The sequence below is a fragment of the Artemia sp. Qi Xiang Cuo genome, chromosome 11 (assembly GCF_049724085.1).
Source record: "Artemia sp. Qi Xiang Cuo chromosome 11, ASM4972408v1, whole genome shotgun sequence".
Taxonomy (NCBI): Eukaryota; Metazoa; Arthropoda; class Branchiopoda; order Anostraca; family Artemiidae; genus Artemia; species Artemia sp. Qi Xiang Cuo.
The window spans coordinates 6,841,163-6,860,446 of record NC_142804.1 but is presented as its reverse complement, the minus strand read 5'-3'; the positions used below and the strand labels follow the sequence as shown (position 1 = coordinate 6,860,446).

The 19,284-nt window shown below is 36.9% G+C and overlaps 1 protein-coding gene across 1 annotated transcript in view; it reads right to left on the bottom strand.

The window, feature by feature from the left end:
- Positions 1-19,284, bottom strand: part of Lztr1 (Leucine zipper like transcription regulator 1) — a 125,531-nt gene that overhangs the window by 89,841 nt on the left and 16,406 nt on the right. Inside the window, exons 2-4 of the mRNA XM_089097470.1 lie at positions 8,023-8,194; positions 6,598-6,734; positions 1,917-2,031 (exon numbers count right to left, since the gene is read on the bottom strand). Coding sequence (XP_088953596.1) covers positions 1,917-2,031; positions 6,598-6,734; positions 8,023-8,194 — 424 coding nt within the window. The remainder of the gene's footprint in view (positions 1-1,916; positions 2,032-6,597; positions 6,735-8,022; positions 8,195-19,284) is intronic.

The following is a 19,284-nucleotide window of genomic DNA, read 5'->3' as shown; positions in this document are numbered from 1 at the left end:
AACTTAACTAAAACTTTTTGACTCACAATACCTTTTCAGCTTAGCCAATATTTTGAAATAGAAGTGCTATTTTAAATTGTAGAATTAGTCTGTTCGCGAGTCACAGCTCACAAGGGTGCTGCAGAACTCTTTAAAAAAGCATCGGAAACTGGTAAAAGAGGACACTTTAACATGGTTTTGATGAAGATGCAAAACTGAAAATTTTCAAAATAAGTAATTCTGATTAGAATATCAGATTTTATCAATTCAAAAATATTAATAAAAAATTACTTTAAAGCAGCACATTAAGCCTCTTGGATACAAAACGTCTTTTTAACACATCCAAATAATTCAAATAAAAGTATAATTTTAAGGTTCAAATGTCATGTTGTGAGCAAGCCACAGCTCATTGGTGCTGGAGCGCAAACCAAATAGTTCTGGGAACAGATAACAGAGAGACTTCAGACCGTCTTTCCAACATATCCCCGAGATTGAAATGAAAGCCTGATTTTAAAATACCAAATACTGATGTCAGCAACTGGCTGAACCGACTGACTGACCGTATTTCAAACAGTCGACCGTACGAAAAGTGTGGTTCAATCCCGCTATTTAGGGCTACAACGAGAGAAAGGTTGAGATGGCTAGGGCACGTTCTGTGGATGATGGATGACGGATTGCCCTTTTCAGCCAACCGTTTAAGGCTAAACAGAAAGTTTAACCCTAAAACAGGGCGTCCGCGACTGGGGTGGGAGAATGTCGTAAAGAAAGATTTAAGGAAAATGGGAAATTCCTGGGGGGGGGGGGTGTAAAGAGGGAATAGATTGGGATAGAGGAGGAGCGTGCGTAGCTGCGTGGTCCTCAGGTGGCTCGGTGCTGCGGTGAGTCGTTAACAGTAGCATTTTTTACTTTCAAATATTTATATTCCATATTTTTTATTTTATATTATGTCGTTTACATGATTTTTTATATTATAAATTTTAATTTCATAACATGTGGTACTTTTAAAAGTACACTATAACAGTATTTAAAAAAAAAAGAATTCACGTGATATAATGAGTCGAACTTATCTCAGATTGAACACGAAACGTCAGAGAAGAATTTGAACTTCAGATTTGTAGATTTTGCCAGGTGACACCAATCAAGCGACACTGTATTGTAAGTTACAATGGATTTTTCAAAATTAAATTTAAAGTATCTGTTGTTGAGTATTCTCAAAAAAAAGACTCCTTACATAAGCAAGAAGCTTTTGTTTATTTTAAACAAATTTTGGCAGTTGAAAAAAAATGATCTTTCAACTCAACAAAACCAAATACTAAATTTGGTTTTGGTTAATTTAATACTCAAATTAAAAATTACATTTTTGAATTTTTCACGCATCGTTTTTTTTATCAGGAAATTTAAAATATAGCTTCCGAAGCAAAATTGCCAAATACTTGACTCTTGTCAAATTACAGCTTGTTTGCAAATAAAAAATTTAAGGTTTCGTATTTTGAGAAAGAAATACAATGGTACTACAAACGTATAAAAATATAGATAAATACTTCGAAAACCTATTAGCGGCCAAAAACACAGTATCAACTGTGTGAAAAAAAAATGACAAGATTTAGGAAGATTTTTCTGATAAAGTCATCCTATTATTTCTTTGTCACTTAGGAATTTACTACAAACAGAATTTCCTTTAGCCCAATTCAATCATGCAAATAATACAATCTAAATTGCTCGACGTGCATTTCATTATCTTATTCTGGGTTATTCTGGATATGAGCGTTGGGGCTGCCATCCTGATAGGCCAATTTTTCAGTTTAAGTTTTGAATGAGACACTCTCTATTTTTTACAGCTAAATTAAATTAAGAAAAATACTGTTAGGTTTTTTTTACATGAAGTCAAGAGATTATAAAATAGCATACAAAAATAAACAAATAGTAAACAAAATTACAGTCAGAGGTATTGTCCACATATCATTCAGACGAGCATTTCCATCGTATCCAGCAAATATCCACAATTTGTTATCATACACAGCCGCTCCGTGGGCAGATCTTGGCACAGGAGTCCTACAAAATGAAAAAAAAACTACAATTTCTTTAATTTATATAAAACAATTCAAAACATGATACTGGTCGACAAAGTTTTTTCAATAAAAAATACAAATAATGAATCTAGTACATTCTTTATTCTGAATTCCTAAATAGTCAAAATTTCCCCATCAAGAATAGTTTTTCCGTGAACAACTTTTGAAAATATGATTTTAGTGTCTTCTTCGAACTTTCATAAGAATCTTTACCAGATATGCAGCGATTTTAACCAAGCCGTATTTGAAGAAATTTATCTGTAATGTCATGCTGAAGATAAAACAGGTTCATGAAGACTGTGCATGTTCATGCTTGGACATGTTTAGATTTGTTATTTTGGCATTGTCATGTGTCAGTATTAAGATGACTGTGACTTTGTTCACTAGTGAAATATTTCATTTCTTTGCCTGAAGTGTATTGCGTCAAAAGCTCATGAGCGTTTTCGTCACCGTTTTCTCGCGTTTTCGATGCACGTATTTGTCACCGTTGTTATGTCTGAAAACGAGGCTCGGCACCAGCTAAGGGGGAAGGGGAGGAAAAAGACTGTCTTTTGATGTGAGATGTACGTTTTTTTCCTTTTTTTTTTTATTCATTCTTCGAAGTAGAAGCATAGAAGGAGAGAACAGTATTGTGTATGTTGTGTCTCAGTTGTTCTGCTTTCACCATGGCAAGAAATTGCTTAAATCTTGCAGAAATTTTTTGCTATATTTTGTTGCGAGTTGACATTCAAGTCTCAGAAAAGAAATTTTACCCCGCTTATACAGAATTGTTAACAATATTACTTTGGTTGTTAAGTTAGTAATTTTGATCAGAGCTCTTCAGATCTTCAAGCCTATAATTTCGATGAAACCGAAACACCACCTGACTTATCGCCATTTTTGTTTCATAAATATTAAAGGAATCACGTGTAAAACGAATTATCAGAATTTACAATCTGGAACGATACATAGTGAATAGTTCCCTGTATCAATATACGCAGATACAACCTTTATTGGAAATTCTAATTCTGACTTAGCCAAACACAAAATGTTTCTGACGATACTAAAAATGAGGCTACAAATGAAACCAGCAGCTGTTCATCAGAACCATATTTTTCTAATCAACACGACCTTATTGACTTGATTTGGCGTTTAAATCTGCCAAATCTTTAAGCTTTAACTTAAGTTTAAAGTTACATTATTTAAAGTTACGTAATTTAAATTACGCAAATTATTAGGACATTTAGATTATCAGGCATTTAGATTATGCAAATGATTTGGGGTTCTTTGGGAAAATCTTGCTGAAATGAATGAATTTTCTGGGGTTTTCAGAATCCAGGATAAATAACAGGATACAAAACTACCCACTTTCTGCATTCGAATTCGGCCCTTCAGGTATGTCACTAGCAATAGGAACCCTCACCGAGAATATGAAACAGATATCTACTGGTTTTTAACCTATGTGAAGCTCTCTTTACACCAAAACAAAGAAAAAAACTCACTAATTGATCCGTGTTTTTCTTTGATGTTAACCATCGTGGGAAAGTGAGAATATACCATCCCTGGTAGCATAAATAAATTATTCACCCCTTAATGAATGCATTATCTCAGTTAATCTTTCTTTATTCTTTTCAACAAACATCTCTGCCATCTGTTTTACATCTTAGTTGCACATCAGCGTGGCGCACGCCATCTAGTGTACGCATATTTTGAAACTGGGTCACCCTTCACTTGCAAATAAAGGTAAATAGTACTCCGTCACTTGGAATAGGAAAAAATGAGAATTGAAAGTGATGTAAGGTCAACGTTGTGATGTAAGTTGATGTAAGGTCAACGCTATGATGTCAGCTCATAAGAAATCTAAAGAGGTTTATCAGATATTGACTGTAAGATCACTTGAATGGTAAAATTCAATTACACAGAGTTGCCTCTTAGCATATTGCGACCTGAGAGCGAAATAGCCTATTCGGTAAAAAAAAACTATTTTTCTTTTAAGATTTCTGCCATTAAGGCATATAAATTACGCAAATAACTTTAGGCTTTAGCTTAACGTTAAGCTTTAAGCTTAACTAAAGCTTTAACTTCCAGACTCAATTGCTCGAAACTAACTTCCAGACTCAACTGCTGGAAACTACTTTAAAAAGATGTAAGAATACGTAGTTATCGTAGCTACCATAGTATTTTCAACGACTGTGTCCCTGATGAAAATCGTATTGTCTTTTACTACAATGTTTACTGAATTATGGCCAGATAAGTGGCAATGGTGCCATATAAGTGTCACTGGCCAGATAAGTGGCAATCGTTCATAGGCTCCTCTAACATTAGTTTGAATGCTGTGCTGCTACAATTTGCATTCAAACTTCCATCAATACCTGTAGCGTATGTCGCTGATTTGAAAGATACATATTGAAACACGGAAGTAGTTTCAGAAAATACAAAATAGGAAAAATGAATGGAATATCTACGGTGATCTAAGGCTTTATTGCTTGGTTTGCAACTTGGGTTTACCAATCTTTATTTTTTTTTTTTTTTGCGAATGGGACAGCAAATATAAGAAATCTCACAGCATTATAAATCAAGGACTAAACGTGAACACCTTATCTCTGGCCAGAAAGAAAACTGTCATATTAGAGAATCTGAAGTGAATCCTGAAATTCTGTTCTACCTCCATTGCACAGTTAAGTTAGAAGTAATGAAAAATTACATCCAACTACGGAAAAACTTTCTGATGGATTCTTGTCCTTGAAATCAAGTTTGCCTGATACGTTGAATATTGGTGATCTGGCAGTAGAACCTCCCGGGTCAACTATCTTTTCCTTCCAGTAGAAATTTTTAATAGACCAATGAAACAACAAGAACCATCTGTTATTACTTGACAAGATCATAGCAAGTATCAATGCAAAACTATAAGTTACGTCTAATTAAACGTGAAAACATAATGGAAAAAGAAACGAGGGTAATTGCAGCCAGTAAACATTTTGGTCGACAAATCTGCTCAACCATCCTCAGCGCGGAATGGAGTTTTATTTTTTACTCTCAATTCCGCAATGAGGACGGTTGCGCGGACGCATCGACCAAGGTATTTCTAAAATGTTCTTTTTTCCCTAACCGTGATTATCCTTGTGTTTTTCTTCATTAAGTTTTCTCGCTTTATCATGCTTAGCCAGCTTGACCTCACAACTTGTTTCTTACATTAAATTCTTTTTTTTTAACATAATTTTATTGCGCAAAATTTAAACAAATTGAAAGCCATATAACCAATACGTTAGTTAGGCTCCAGTGATGTTTCTATTATATTGTAAAAACAAAACAGTCTACCTCGTCAACAAGCTGACAACACATCTCAACTACTATTTCATTTATGGCTCTACTGAAACAACGAATCAAACGATTTGACAAATCTTTTACAAAAACCTGTCAAATTTCTCCAAAAAAGACTTCGGTCACAAACAACTCACTGCAGCACCAAGCCAGCTGAGGCCAACATATCTGCGCCCGCGCCCTCAACCTCCCCAATTTTTCAGTAATCGACTCTTACCCTCTACAAGAAGTTCCTATTGGCTTCTTTCTACCTCAGAAAGAGGCATTTACTTGAGGCCATATCCAGAATTGTTTTTGCAGTGGGCGGGGGGGGGGGGTTAAAAAACTTTAAAAATGCATCAAAAATCTGTTTATATTAATTTTGTTACGTTTTACTACTACTACGACTACTAACAACTCACCGCAGCACCAAGCTGGCTAAAACGAACACAGCTACGCCCGCTCCTCCTCCATCCCAATCTATTCAAAGCCTCCCTTTTTACACCCTCCCACGACGTTCCCATTTCCTTTAAATCTTTCTTTATGACGTCCTCCCACCCCAGACGAGGACGACCTGTTTTCCGTTTATCCCTAGACGTTTTAACCTATGCTAAATAACAAAACCTTACAGAGTAACTTGTTTACCGGATTCTCTATAAAGATATACCTAAAGGTTTTATGTTGCTGCCAACCTAGAAACGAAACTTCAATATATTGAGGTGAGTAATTTGATTAAAATTCAGGTTAAAGAAACTTAAGAGAATGTTGACAAGTAGCAACTTAAATATTCGGAGGATATTTAAAACATGACTTAGATACGGTATATGTTTTGACAACATATTGTTGAGGTACGATTTATTTTTCCTGCAGTTAACATTTAGTACAAAAATTATATTTTTGTTAAATTAAAAATATACAGGGATAAGCAGGACAATAAATTTGAAGGGATTCAATAAGAATATTACATCATGTATGGGAACAAAATATTATTATTTACGGATAATCATCTAATGTTAATTAATAAAATCATTCCTTGGCAGCCACAGATGTAATTTTGGATTGCAATACCTTTTGTAATTTTGGATTGCAATACAAAGGTCAAAATGGCCTTTTTAGATGGAGATATCCTTCCAAAGCTGAAGCACACACTAGAATACGAAGTATTTTGCATTTTTCGAGGGTACAACAGGGATATCACGACATAAAAAAACAGCAGTTCAGAAAAAAAATACTACAGATAAACTATCAATAACAATAGATGCAAACTTACTTGCCAACAAATTTCCATTCTATCCATTGTCCAGTCTGGAATTTATATTCAAATAAGTCGTTCCTGTTAGTCAAATTGGAGTTGGAATGAATATCACCTGTGTATCCACCAAAAACATACATTGAGTTTGAATGTACCTTAAAAACAAATAAAATATAATACTTGTATATTTACAAAAAATAAAGGACAAAAGAGATAAAGAAAACTAGCGAAATGAATAGATATTACAGACAAGCCATGCATTAACAGTTTCTTGAGGAAACAAGGTTCCTGGCATACATACCCAGCCTAAATTCCACACTTTCATCTTGATAGCAAGCTTCAATACATATAGAGCCCAATGGGTCTAATCTTGTGCCCTTCTGAGAGAGAACAGAATTAAATTATTTATCGGCAATTTTTAGCATTTTTTTTCTGCACAACTGCCTTTTTGGTGGCCCTTGTCATTTATCGGCAATTTAGCCCTTTTGGTGGAACCTTAAAGAAGAAAGCACTAGAAAAGTATTTTTAATAATTGTGAGGACTGTGTGGACTAATTATCGGGAATTTTTAGCCTTTTTTCTACAATTGCCTTTTTGGTGGCCCTTTGCTAGCTATCGGCAATTTTTATCCTTTTTGGTGGACCCTTAAAGAACAAAACAATAGACAAGTATTTTGAATAATTGTCAGGACTGCGTGGACTAATTGTCAGCAATTTTTGGCCTTTTTTCTACACAATCGCTTTTTTGATGGACCCTTAGAGAACAAAGCAATAGAAAAGTATTTTGAATAATTGTGAGGACTGCGTGGACTAATTATCAGTAATTTTTAGCCTTTTTTCTACACAATCGCCTTTTTAGTGGACTCTTAAAGAACAAAGCACTAGAAAAAGCGTTGGGAATCTTTTGCGGACTGTAGAGAAATGAATATCTTTTTCTTCAGCAACAAGTTGGCCTTTGAATTCAGGTCTCAGCACAATTTGTGATGTTCCCCCACTTGATCAGATGGGTTAATTTAATCTGCAGGCTTTGATTTGAAAACTTGTCATTTTGTAACTTATATTCATTTTTTTTTTTTTTTGTAAAGGTCTCTCCAAAACAAATCAAAAAATATGAGGAGCCTTTTTTTAATCTAGTTTAAGGGTGGACCCGCAAAACTTGGTGAAGGACCAGGCCTCAAAGGTCCATTGCTTTCACACAGCAAAATTCACAATACCGTACTTTGCGAAAATCAGTATTTCCGCAATTCACAACGGTTGCGAAACCCGTACCTTCAAGACAGGTAGCGTTGTTACTAGTTCCAAGAGAGAGATTCAATTATAAAAAGAGTAAAGCTACAAAACAATGAATTTAACTTTCAGAAGAGTTAAATCAAAATTATAAACATTAGAGTTCGACTTAAAATCAGAAAAAAGTAATCAAATATATCCAAAGATATAGAGCTTACCACAGCAGAATGATGATACCTAGGTGCAGGAGCAGTACCTGTCGCAAACGCTCTCCCCCATGACTTTTCCTTGACATCAAATCTGAGTAGATCATTTAGCATGGTTTTTCCATTATCCCCTCCAAATACATAGATAGCATCTTTGTAAGAAACAACAGTGTGTTTACTTCGCCTGGAAAAAAAAAATTTATTACAAAACAAATTGGCCCAATTTTTTCAACACTCAATTTTTTTTCCTTTTCTTTTTAACCCAGGCTTTCCTGAGCCCAAGGAATTAAGAATAGAAGTTTCAAGCCAATTGGAGAGAAGTAAAATTTTTGCACCATGTTTGAGCCCCATCCTTTGGGGCTTGTGCTCCTTTCAATAATCAGATTTATAAAGTGGGGCAGTTTTGACGCAGGGACTTATAGATATAAGTTTCGAACAAATGAAAGATAAAAAGCCGTAACTATCATTTGTTTTACACATTAAAGTCCTTTTGGCCAAAATACTTACAAATACAAGTTTCAAACCAGTCGAGGAAAAAGGTTATTTGACCTTATTCTTGGCCATCTAGTGCCCTTTCCAGAAACAGGGCAAATATTACAACGCCTGCCACTGGGCCCCGGTGGTTTTATCAACACCAGATTTTTTATCTGACCTTTGAACTATTTTTACCAAAATGGCCATCTCGAAATTTTATCAAATGTATTAAGGGGGAAAGGAGCATGAGGGATGGCTAGTTGCCCTCCGATCTCTTTTGACTCTTAAAAACTGAACTAGAACTTTCAATTTCCAGTCAAATGAACCCTTTCTGAAGTTTATACGAGCATCCCTTCCATAAGAACCTTATATGCCCCCAGGGGATAACTTACAACGCTTGACCCTGGGGAGTTGTGTCAATACCGAAGTTTTTATATCTGACCTTTGAACTATTTTTAACAAAATGGCTATCTGAAATTTTTTAGCTGATGCATTTGGGAAAAAAGGGCGTGGTAGGGGGAGGGGACTAGTTGCTCTCAAGGGCATAACTTATAAAGCCTGCCTCCGGGCCCTGAGGGATTGTGTCGACCCCGGAGTTTTCATGATATGATCTTTGAACTATTAAAAAAAACAATCTCAAGGTTCTTATCGGATGGGTTGAAGTATAATAGGGCGTGGAGGGGGAGGGCCAGTTGCCCTCCAATCTCTTTTGACTCTTAAAAAGTGAACTAGAACTTTCAATTTTCAATCAAATGGGCTCTCTCCGAAGTTTATACGAGCATCCCTTCCATAAGAAGCATATATGCCCCCAGAGCATAACTTACAACGCCTGCCCCAGGCCCTTGGGGGTTGCGTCGACTAAGGAGTTTTTCTTATCTGACCTTTGAACTAATTTTAACAAATTGGCTATCTCAAAATTTTTATCCAATGGGTTTGGGGAAAAGAGGGCGTGGGGGGGGCTAGTTGACCTCGGATCTCTTTTGAATCTTAAGAAGTGAACTACAACTTTCAATTTCCAGTCAAATGAGCCCTCTGACGTTTATAAAACCATCCCTTTCATAAGAAACATATAACTTAAAACGCCTGCCCCCTCCCCGGCCCTAGGGGGTTGTGTCGACACAGGAGTTTTTGTTATCTAGCTTTTGAACTATTTTTTTTAATGCCTATCTCAAAATTTGTATTGGATGGGTTTGGGGGGAAAAGGGCGTAGGGGGCTAGTTCCCCCTCCGATCTCTTTTGACTCTTAAAGAGTGAACCAGAACTTTCTATTTCCAATCAAATAAGCCCTCTATGAAGTTGATATGAGCATCCCTTCCATAAGAAACCATATATGCTCCCAGGGCATGAATTAGAACCATGAATTGGGGGTTGTATTAACACCTTAGTTTTTCCTATCTGACCTTTGAACTGTTATTAACAAAATTGCTATGTCAAAATTTTTATCGGATGGGTTTTGGGAAAAAGGTGTGGGGAGGGGGGTTATTTGCCCTCCAATCTCTTTTGACTCTAAGAAACTGAACTTAAACTTTTATTTTCCAATCAAATGAGGTCTCTCTAAAGTTTATACGAGCATCCCTTCCCTAAAACCCATATATGCCTCCAGGGCATAACCTTACAACGCCTTCCCCCGAGCCCTAGGGGGTTGTGGCGAGCCCGGAGCTTTCGTTATATGATCTTTGAACTATCTTTGAAAAAATGACTATCTCAAAGTCCTTATCAGATGGGTTTGAGGAAAAAAGGGCGTGGAGGCGGGACTAGTTGCCCTCTCATCTCATTTTACTCTTAAAAAGTGTTAATTTCCATTCAAATGAGTCCTCTCTGAAGTTTATTCGAACATCCCTCCCATAAGAACCATATATGCCCCTAGGGCACAACTTACAACTCCTGCCCTCCGGCCCTGGGGGGTTGTATCAACACCGGAGTTTTTCTTATCTGACCTTTGAACCATTTTTAACAAAATAGCTCTCAAAATTTTTATCAGATGGGTTGGGCGAAAAAAGAGCATGGGGGGGGGTCTAGTTGCCATCAGATCTCTTTTGACTCTTAAAAAGTGAACTAGAACTTTCAGTTTCCAATCAAATAAGCCCTCTCTGAAGTTTATACAAGCATCCCTTCCATATGAACCATATATGCCCCCAGGGCAAAACTTACAACGCCTTCCCCCGGGCCCTGGGGGGTTGTCTCGACACTGGATTTTTTATCTGACCTTTGAATACAAAATGGTCATTTCAAATATTTTTCGTATGCATTTGGGGAAAAAGGAGTGTGTAGGAGGGCTAGTTGCCCTCCGATCTCTTTTGACTGTTAAAAACTGAGCTATAACTTTCAATTTCCAATCAATTCCACCGTTTCCATAACAACCACAACAACCCGAGCATCCTTTCCATAACAGCCATATCTACCCCAAGGGCATGATTTATAAAGCCTGCCCCCGGGCCCTGAGGGATTGTGTCAACCCCGGAGTTTTCGTTATATGATCTTTGAACTATTTTTTAAAAAATAGCTATCTCCAACTTTTTATCAGATGAGTTAGAGGAAAATAGGGCGTGGAGGAGGGGTGGGGCTAGTTGTCCTCTATCTCTTTTGACTCTTAAAAAGTGAACTAGAACTTTCAATTTCCAGTTAAATGAACCCTCTCCAAAGTTTATACGAGCATCCCTTCCATAAGAAGCATATATACCCCCAGAGCTTAACGTTCATTGCATGCCCCTGGGGCCTGGGGGTTGTGTCGGCCCCGGAGTTTTTGTTATTATCTTTGAACTCTGAAAGATCTTAAGCCGAACTGGCCAGCCATGACAAAAAACCAACAAAGAGAAAAATCTCTAAAAAAAAAACAAACAAACGAGACTGTGGCCAGTGGAGAGAAAAGAAAACAACAGAAACAAAACAACGCGGATATTTCGCCTGTATACAAACAAGGCGTCTTCAGCACGAAAGACACACAAATAGAACAACAACAATATAAAAAAAAAAAACAAGATAAAACTAAAAACCAATAAAACCCCCACCAAAAAAAAAACAACAAAAAAAACAAAAATGTACAATCGGTGGAAACGAATCCACGGAGGGGAAAGATGCTAATATAGAGTTACTTCAGTGAGGACACCAGAGTAACTGAGATAATTAAATTAATTCACAGTTTTTTTATTTTTCCTCATTTAAGCTGTGTTACTACATTATTTTAATCTGTTATCGAAAATTTGACCTCAGTGTTTCTTTTTTCATAATGTTGACATTTTTTTTTTTTTTTTTTGGTGGTGGTTTTATGTGTTTTTAGTGTTATGTTGTGTTTTTTTGTTTTTTTTTATCTTGTTCTTCTAGTGCGTCTCTATTTCTTAATCACTCTGGTTTTTACGAAATTAAGATATCCACGCTTGTTTTGTGGTATTATTTTCTCTACACTGGCCACAGTCTAGTTTTTTTGTTTTTTTGGAGATTTTTCTCTTTGTTGATTTTTTGTTTGAACTCTTTTTAACAAAATGGCTACCTCAAAATTTTATTGCATGTATTTGGGAAAAAAGGGCGTGGGGGAGGGAGGGTGCTATTTGACCTATGATCACTTTTGACTCTGAGAAAGGGGACCAGAACTCTCGATTTGCAATCGAATGAGCCCCCTTTTGAAGTTTATACGACGAACCCTTCCATATGAAGTGTCTCTGGAAAAAATAATAATAAAACACTGAAGTCGTATGGCCTTTACTATAGGCAACAGTATAGTATTGCTTCTGATACAATAAGCAACAGAATTACCTATGTTAAACCTACTCCTAATTCTAGAGCAGTTTGCATAGCATCATAAGATAGTAGTGAAATTCTTGAGCATCATTTACACTTAGAGGGCCGAGTAATGCTGGAGACATGCGCCAGTGTTCAAATTTTAACTATTTTAAATTCTTGGAATAGCAAGACTCTTGATGCTGTGACAGGAGGTTATACTCTAAACGACTATCCATCAGTCTTTGTAAAAATCCAGACAGTCAAGACTGAAAGGATGCCACATACCTGAAACTATCCAATTTGAGGAATGAAAAAGTGAAACTTAATGAAGTAGAGTTAAGGGCTACAAGGCAGCTTGGCGCTGCTCGGCATGCACTACCTTAGTTTAGCTTTATATTTGTACTTAACAAACCAGAAAGTGTAGAACGAAAATTATATGGGCAGTTTCAGTGAATTTTCTACTTTTTTATAATACCACGATCATGTTGATCGAAGCATCCGCGGCAAAGTTACGCCTGCACAAGCTTATATCTTATAAGTCACATGTCTTGGCGCTAGCTATCCAAACAACATTACGTTCACTCGGTATTCTCAGACCTGAAGTAGATGGCATATACGTCAAGAACCAAACAAAACTGATACCACAGCTAAAGGCACCAAGGCAAAAAGGAGAAAACTACTCGTGTCTAATCCCATTCCTGTGGTTGCATCTAACAGGGAATGTCCCATAAGTAAGCCAAAACCATACAATCAACAATGTCTTGTACCTATTCGACTGATCGAGCATCCCCCAAAGCTGCAGTCGAATACCACTACAACTGATTACTCAGCAACGCCTAGTCAGTCTCGAACAGTATGGATGACCTGGAAACAGTCTTGCATCAGAACAATATCTCAGTGGCCACTATTAAAGAAAGCTGGAATGTGATTGAATAAACTTGTGCTATCCCTGGTTTTTTACCACTGGATTATTACACGCCAAGACAGAGACCTCAATTGTAATGGTGGTGGCACAGCAATATTTTGCAGAAACAACACTCCCCATAGGTGCCTGCACCCACTGGAAGACCCCGCCCATGATTTTTTGTGGGTTTATACAAGGCCTAAAGGACTACCCTGGCGCTTTTCCTGCCTTAATTTGGCAGCCTTCTACTATCCAGAAGACGCAAGAAACCACAAAGAACTGTTATTGCATTTGCAAATGGGATTCTACTTTTGCTGCACCAAGTTCAGCTGCCCTGCCATTGTTGTATGTGGAAATTTCAATCAGACAAATAAACAGCATTTGGCTTCTAGCCTTGGTCTGAAACAAGTTGTCAAAACCTCTACTCATGTTGCTGGCGATATACTAGACTTGATCTTGAAAAATACTGAAAGCTTCTATCACAGTACCCACTTCCTGGGGTCATTGGAAAAATCAGACCATTATACCATCGTCAGGCCAGCAATAACTCCTGTATCAGCTCCTAAAAGCGCCCGTGTTGTAGTAAGACCTATCACTGAAACGAACATCAGGTCGTTCAGACGATGGATAAATCATTATAATTTCTTGGCAGTAATTAATGAGCAAGCCCTGGACAGAGAAACCGAACTTCGAAACTCGATCTCGTATGAAAAGTACAAAGAGCACTTCCCAACAGGGACTGTGTACAAGTCCTCCTCTGATCGCCCATGGATCACAACTGAAATCAAGACTCTTACAAAACTGCGGTCTCAAACTCATGATAAAAAACTGCGCAGCAAAGTTGTTGCCCTCTGCCGCAAAGCCAAGAAATCTTTTGCTGCAAACCGCGTTGATCCATGTTTGTCTACCGACGGCAAAAAATGGCACGATTCAGTAAAGAAGCTGGCCGGCAAAACCAGAGACCTCACTATAAAATGAGACCTCATTATATAAAATATAATGTCCCAATAGTTTTTCCCCCTTTTTTTGTCCCCCCCCTTCTTGACCAGTTTTTATTTTTTAACTCTTTTATTGACTTACTGTAGTTGGATTATTGACACTTTCTTAGTGTCCCTTTTAGTTTATATGCATTTATGTCTCGCTTTTTTTTTCTGTGTATATTCGCTTATTCCCCCCCCCCCTTCCTTTTTTTATGTCCGTTCTAATGCTTTTTCCGATTCGTATTTGTGTAAGTTTAGTTTGACCAGTTTTTATCTTTTTAACTTTTTAATTGACTTTTTACAGTTTTAATTATTGACTGTTTCATGATTTTTTATTATGATTTTTCTATTTCGTTGTTGTTGTTTCATTTTTGCCAGTTTTAGTTCAACTATTTATATTGTCGACTCCGAAGTCCGAATTCGGCCCTTTGTGGGCTTGTGATAGTGATCTTTTTGAAATAAATATCTTATCTTATACTTACAGATTCTGAAACACGACAAATTTTATTTGACAGCATCAGAGGTGAGTAATTTTTTCACTGGTATGTGCACGACATTCCCGAGGTTAGCGAGTAAAGAACTTGCAACTGTTCTAGAAACGTCTAGACAGTGTAGCGAGCAACCAGCAACCAGCAATCCAGAATCAGGTTTCTCATCAACTACTCAAATAAAAACCAAAGAGCTTGTCGTTTCCTAGTGAAATCCTTATGAGACTTCTTTGCGAATATGCTTGTTTCATAGCAACTCCTCTAGCGAGCATAACGAATCTATGTCTGACACTACAAATTTCCAAACACTTGAAAAAATTCACACATTGAAGAGATACCTATGAAATCATCTCCTAATTCTTGCAATGATTTCAGACCAATTTTGCTAACCCCATGTATGGCAGAAGTTACAAAGCCATTCATTTCAAGGCTGCTGTTGAATGACATAAAGCTCCAATTAGACTCTAATCAATACTGATGCCTTCGTGGCTCCAACACCTCAGCATATCTTGTCAGGTTGTACCGTGACATTCTATCCTGGCTAGAGAAGGGCAAATCCTTTGTATATCTTGCCATTACCAACTATAAAAAAGCATTTGATTTGATCAGTCACCTTGTTGCTCTTCAAAACGTAAGTGAAATGGGTGCCAAAACCAGCCTGTTGCATATAGTTGCGTACTTCCTGTCTGGCCGTGAACACTGTATCTTTGCTTTGAACAAAAATGACACAAACTCTTCATTTGTTCTAATTATCTTTGTTGCCCCTTAAGGTACCAAACTTGCTTGTATCGTTTTCCTGTCTGTCATAAACTACATCCTTCAAGGATAGATGCAAATTTGTGGACGATTTATCCTTCTTATTGAAAAATGTACTAGAAGGAGACTTTGCTGTGCCAAAATTTGACCATAACATTACGAGTATGTTTCACACTGATTGTGAACTTGTGAGTCTCAATCTCAATTAAACGAAGTGCAAGGTAATGAGGTACAATCCCCTAAAAACTGATTTCAAAGAGCCAGTACCTCTCTTCCGTTCTGTGAAAAGTGAAAAGATAGTAGGTGTTACTTTCTCAAGAAATTGCAGATTTAAGAGCCATGTGACTGAGCTAGTCCACAAAGGCTCTGCTGCTCTGCAATCACTTGTTACATAGAAAAGGTTTGGTGCCAAGGAAAATCATTGATACTGGTGTATATAACTTACGTTCTGCCTATTCTAGAATGCGCGTGTCCTGTTTGGGGACCAAGCGTTTTAAGCTTCGGGCTAAGCCAAGATATTAAGGCCATACAAATACGTGCTTTTGAAATTATAATGGGAGAAAGTTATACTTCCTACGGAAAGTCGTTTGAATTACATGGAATTGAGTCACTCCACAACCACTGCCAAAATCTTATAATCAAGTTTTGACAATACATCCTAAGAAGCTCATAACACATGTGTATCCTCTCTGCAAATGCACCCCTGAACACACTCACCAGAAGATAGAATAAATTGGAACTAGTTTACTGCCACGCAACGCGGTATGTCATTGGACTGAAGCTTGACTTCTAGAAATTAATATTGCCAGCTGCCATGTCATTTACTTTGTTTAAAAAAAAATCCTTGTCACTCTCATTTTCTTTCTGGCCATCCAATCTCTCATGTAAATGATGAGCAAGATCTTTTTGTTACTATTAACAATGAATAGAAACTCAGTACCCATGCTGAGAAGTCTGCTGATATTGTTAGTTCAACCCTGAGGCTGATAAAGCACACTCTCTACACTTGTTCCCCCATAGTTATTAGTTTCTGTATAAATGACTAGTAAGACCCAAGCTCAAAGTTGGAATGTCTAGTTTCTGTATATTTAAAAACATAGTACTAAATTTCTGGAAGTGTGCAGAGACATGCCACTGAACTGGTACCTGGTATGCAGGAACTTCTTCACCCTGCAAGTCTAGCAGCTGGAATTCCCAGCGCTTGTGTATAGGAGAAGAAGAAATGATGTCGTTCTAACCTACAAACAAATAAAGGCCATCACTCTATCAGCATTATTTCCTGTTGTTGGTTCTGATTCAAGAACCGATAGTCATTGGCTAAAACTTATGGAGCATCTACCATAACCAGGTCCCACACACACTTATTTTCCTCAGGGATTGTCACTAATTAGTATAAACTCTCTAAAGAGAGCTAATGCTAACCCTGTCAACATTTTCAAACAAAGGCTGGATGCTGAGTGGTCCCCTAGAGTAGAAACTTGACTGGGAAATCAATAGTCATCCAACTGCACATGGTCACTAGCCAACACTGTGAAACCTTATCTATCACCAACTATATCACCAAACAGCACTGTAAATAACTTGTCAATCATCAACTATGGAGCTTCAGAAGGAAATATCCTTAGATTGCTCAACGCTGCAATTTAAGATAATTAACAGTGGATCTATAAAGCAAACTTGAAAAAATATCTTTATGCTTTTCACCATGACCTAGAGGTATATCCAGGCATTAGCATGTTGGACCAGTTGAACTGAAAACAACTTCAAAAATGAAACAAGCAGAAACAATATGTATGTAATGAAGTAAGAAGGCAATGGAAGACCACGGAATCAAATGGGGAGGAAAAAGTCTCCTGGACTTAGATTATGCTGATGATTCAAGCATCCCAGATGAAAGTTTTAGCAAAATGAATGAAGTGTCAGAAGTTTTGCGAGTTCAGGGTGCTAGAATATTAATGTTTGAAAATTAATGTTAAAAAGACTAAGTCACTAAGGCTAGGAATAAGTGAAGATGAAAAGGTGAAGATGGGTAATGAAAAGATTTATCAGCTGGACAGCTTCACTTACCTTGGTAGTATTATTAGTAAAGATGGTGAGAGCAGTGAAGATGTTAAAAGTAGAATAGCCAAGGCTTAGGGTGTTTTTCCACAATTAAATAAAGTTTAAAAAAACAGCAAGATAAGTCTGCAAACCAAGATTAGAATACTAGAAAGTGTAGTGATAACAATGGTAAAATATGGATCTGAAGCATGGGTGCTCCGAAAAGCTAAGGAAAATTTAATAGATGGTCTCCAGAGAAATTACTTAAGGATTGTTCTGGGTACACGGCTGACGGACCGTATTTCAAACAATGGGCTATACAAAAAATGTGGTTCAATACCGCTCTCTAGGGGTATAATGAAAGAAAGGTTGAAGTGGCTAGGGCAGGTTGTGCAGATGAAGGATGACAGATTGCCGAAGATTGTTCTTTTCGGCCAACCGTCTAGGGCTAAACGGAAAGCAGGTCGTCCTCGTCTAGGGTGGGAGGACGTCATATTTAAAGGAAATGGGAACTTCATGGGAGGTCGTATAAAGAGGCTTTGAATAGATTGGGATGGAGGAGGAGCATGCGTAACTGTGTTGGCCTCAGGCGGCTTGGTACTGCGGTGAGTTGTTAGTAGTAGTAGTAGTAGTAATTTTATTACAGTATTCATTCTAGAACAGAATCCTTGGACCAAAATTACCAGTTAGGACAGAACTATAACGAAGAATTTTGATATCCTCAGAGCAAGATAAGGTGTAGAACTTGGCTATACTAACATTGTCCCTAGCCCCATGTTCAACAGAACTTATGTAATCAATTGTAGCAACTTATTGAATAAGAATAATTATTATACCCTTCTCAATGCAGTTTGAGCGTCAAAAAGAATGTCTCACAAAAAAGCATACAACCTTTGAAACTAACCAAAAATGTTGTTAAATTATAATAATATAATATATCAAGAATTGCCTATCTGTAAAAGAACAAATTACAGTTTATTGAGCTTTGATGCAAAATAACCAAAAATTTAATGGGATTAGGTTTGAATAGGTGCTTTTCAATTCAATTTGATAACTGATTTTGCTTATTGAGTGCTAAAAAAAGAAAAGAAAAAAGAAGCAATTGCTATAAGCTTATTCAATGCAGGACAAACTCAAACAGGCCCCCAAATTGCTATATGGCGGGATGCAGCTACCCCCCCCCCCCCCTGGACACACTCAGCCAACTGCTCACAATCTGTCGGACTCACTTAATAATGGGCACAATAAGAAAAAAACACAAGGAAAAAGATGCTCTTAAGAGCACTTTTTTTATTCAATCTATAGCATATTATAGTTTCTTAAATTAATCATTTCCTTTTTATTTATCATTCATGGTCAGTGTGGCGCCAAAACTTATTTGGGTCTTTTACCTGATTCACTTGTAATTAAACAAACAAAATGAAATGACTTAACTCTTAATGTTTAAAGATTTTAGACCCTCTCCCATGTAATATTTATTTTAGGTTCACCTTTCCTAAAATAAGTGTTACAGATACAGAAGTACTAGAAATATTATATTAAATGTTATTTATATATTTCTTAAAAATTTCCAGAACTTCACATCAGAACATACTTTTTATCAAACTAATTAATTGTGCTCTAATAGAAACTTTCATCACTTCGTTTTTTTTAAACATAACATTGCAGATAGGTTTTTCATTTTATTACACAACTTTTACACTCTTCTTTCATAGGAAATGGGGCAGTGATAGTGGTTTCACTCACAAGCTCTTGAGATAAGAGTAATTTTTTGTCACAACCTAGCATTACCAACCTGATTATTAGGTTTTTAATAAGGATTAATTCGCCTTGTGAAAGCAAAAATGTTGTGTGGAAACCTCTTGTAAAAATTGAGACACAATCTGTACCAGCATTAGTTTTTGCGAACTTTAAA